Source organism: Citrus clementina, unplaced genomic scaffold (genome assembly GCF_000493195.1).
Source record: "Citrus clementina cultivar Clemenules unplaced genomic scaffold, Citrus_clementina_v1.0 scaffold_3, whole genome shotgun sequence".
Taxonomy (NCBI): Eukaryota; Viridiplantae; Streptophyta; class Magnoliopsida; order Sapindales; family Rutaceae; genus Citrus; species Citrus x clementina.
The window spans coordinates 18,482,754-18,485,575 of NW_006262339.1; the positions used below are offsets into that span (position 1 = coordinate 18,482,754).

The 2,822-nt window shown below is 32.4% G+C and overlaps 1 protein-coding gene across 1 annotated transcript; it reads left to right on the plus strand.

Moving 5' to 3' along the window:
* The first annotated feature begins 1,050 nt into the window (after positions 1 to 1,050).
* LOC18050005 (21 kDa seed protein) lies at positions 1,051 to 2,030 on the plus strand. Its single transcript, XM_006441404.2, has one exon. It carries the CDS (start codon positions 1,155 to 1,157, stop codon positions 1,824 to 1,826), a length of 672 nt encoding a protein of 223 aa, XP_006441467.1. The 5' UTR covers positions 1,051 to 1,154; the 3' UTR covers positions 1,827 to 2,030.
* The last annotated feature ends 792 nt before the right edge of the window (positions 2,031 to 2,822 follow it).

The window sequence follows — 2,822 nt, forward strand, 5'->3', positions numbered from 1 at the left end:
TCTTCTCATAATTTTTGTGTTATGTACATATTTATAATTTGTACCTTTAAGTTTTAATTACTTTTATGGTACATTTACTAATTGATCATCAGAGTATATTTGAATTAAAATAGATTAGAATAAGAATGATAAATAAGAATAAAAATAAGTTATTTACTTTAATTATAGGAATCAGAAATGAAATGATTATATTCTCATTTATGTGTTTATCTTATTAAAATACCCTTAGTTTATCATTGCCATTATTTTATTATTTATTATAATAATTTTCCTTATTATTATTAAAAATTATTGCTAATAATAATAACCATAATAATTATAATAATCATAACAATAATATAATTTTCTCTCTCTCCTTTTGTTTTACGCTATTTTTTCTGTCTTTTGGCATTTTTTTGGCTTTTTCTCCTCTTCTTGTCGTTTATTCTTATTCTGTTTCTTCTTTGTCTCTTTTTCTTCGTTACTTCTTCTTCTTCTCATTTTTAAATTTCTGTTTTCATTTTTATTTTTCTCTTCTTTATTTCTTCCTCTTCTCTGTCTATTTCAACTTCAAATGAACAAATTAAAAACGCCGTCAGAGCTGCATGACGACCGAGAAAGCGATTAAGATGGTACTGCTCGATCACATTGGCGACTGCTGTTCTGATTTGTGCTGAAGCAATTTTGATTGCCGGAACAAAATAAATTATAAGTTTCGGGTTGCCGTGACTTTTAATTATTTTTTGTATTTTATATTTTTAATATTTAAATGAAAGATAAAGTTAAAATAATGAAATTTGGATGGGTACTTTAGGAAATTTCGGCAATGAAAGTCTGATTTAAGAATTAGATTCCATCCAAATCATATTCTCAATTTGATGCGGGTCAGATAGAAGGCTGAATCACACATGAATGCAAGTTCGACACCAAAAATTAATTTGAATAAATAAACGAAATAAAAATATCGTTATCATGCATGAGTTTGAGATAAATGTTAAGAAATTGACAATTTGAATAAAGAAAATAAGAAAAAAGAGACTCAATCATGCATGAGCTTTGCTTGGAGCTACTTGAAAGACCTTGCACCTAAGCTACTCTAGCTCTCTATAAATTCTAACTCTTCTTCACCGAATGCAACGCGCATCAAACAGATATATAGCTTTGAAAACAACAAAATGAAGATTTCATTAGCAACAACACTCTCTTTCCTTATCCTTGCCTTGGCCGCAAACTCTTTGTTGGTCTTGGGCACCTCATCAGTTCCTGAACCTCTCCTTGATGTCAACGGCAACAAGGTCGAATCCACCCTTCAGTACTACATAGTCTCAGCCATCTGGGGAGCTGGCGGTGGTGGAGTTAGCCTACACGGTGGCAGAAACGGATATTGTCCGCTGGACGTTATCCAATTACCTTCTGATACGCAAAATGGAATCAAATTAACACTGTCACCGTATAACAATTCTACAATTGTCCGAGAATCCACTGATCTCAACTTGAGATTCTCAGTGTTGCTATCTGGACGTGACTATTGTAACGAACAACCGTTGTGGAAAGTTGATAATTATGACGCGGCATCAGGCAAATGGTTTATAACAACCGGGGGACTTGATGGTCACCCTGGAGCTGAAACTTTGCTAAATTGGTTTAAGCTTGAGAAAATTGGAAATTTTCCAGGTACATACAAAATCGTTCATTGTCCATCCGTTTGCGAGTCTTGTGTCAAACTCTGCAACAACGTTGGCCGTTCGTTTGAGGATGGCGTTCGACGTCTGGTTCTGGTTCGTGATGATGAGCCGGCATTTCCTGTTGTGTTAATTCCCGCTACAGAAAGATCAACGTCTGTGTAATCAATGTACCGTAACCAGCTAGCGGTATTATTATTCTAAATAACGGACCAGGCTAGCTGCTCTTTAATCTCTAGGATTAAAATTATGAATAAGAAACCCTGTGATCCTTTCGGGGTTAATAAATTCTACTGTTGGTGTATACCTTAAAATGTAATTTCTTGTTGAACATGAAAATCGAAATCAAGTGTTCTTTGTTTTGATTCACTGCTTCTTTTTTCTTTTCTTCTTTTTGGCAAATCTGTTTCTTCCCATTAATGGTGATCATTAATTAGAGGTTAAAGCCACGTCTTGATACTGATCATCGCAAGCTTGAATAAGAGTGGAAAATACAAAAAGTCGGGTGATTGATTATTTTGCCGACTAATGTTTTAATGGATAAGCACCGACAAACTCTGTGGCAAAGATTAAATCACGAGTTTCTTATTGTTATATATGCGTGTGTGTGTGTATGTATGCATTTTATGTTAATAAATTTATGTTGTTTGTTGAGGTTTACTTTTAAAAAAAAAACTGCGCACAAAAGTATTAATAATTTGAAAGGGCGCGATTCATCAAATTATGAGGGAAAACAAATTATTAATTAGCACAAAAATAAAAAATTGTGTATGTGTGTGTGTATACGTATATGTACATGCGTTTACACGGCTAAGCTTTCAACTTCAATTTATTTTGAATTTTTTGCTTTATAGTTTCTTCAATCTTCAATTTAATCTCAATTATTGATTAAGAAAAATTGATCATCAATGAACATAAAAATCATTTCACTCAGCTTTTACCAATCAACCGTTGTTTTTAAAATTGTTGAGAAGATAAAAAAAATTTCATCAATCCACCTTTTTTTCCTTATTTTTGGAATAAAATAGAATAAGTTGAGGATTACAATTGTTTGAGACATATTTTAAAGATCATCATTGTATGAAGAGGGTAATCCAAAATTTACCCCTCAAACAATTGCTGAAATTGGGCATTTGATCTCATAAATGAATAAAAGTAAAA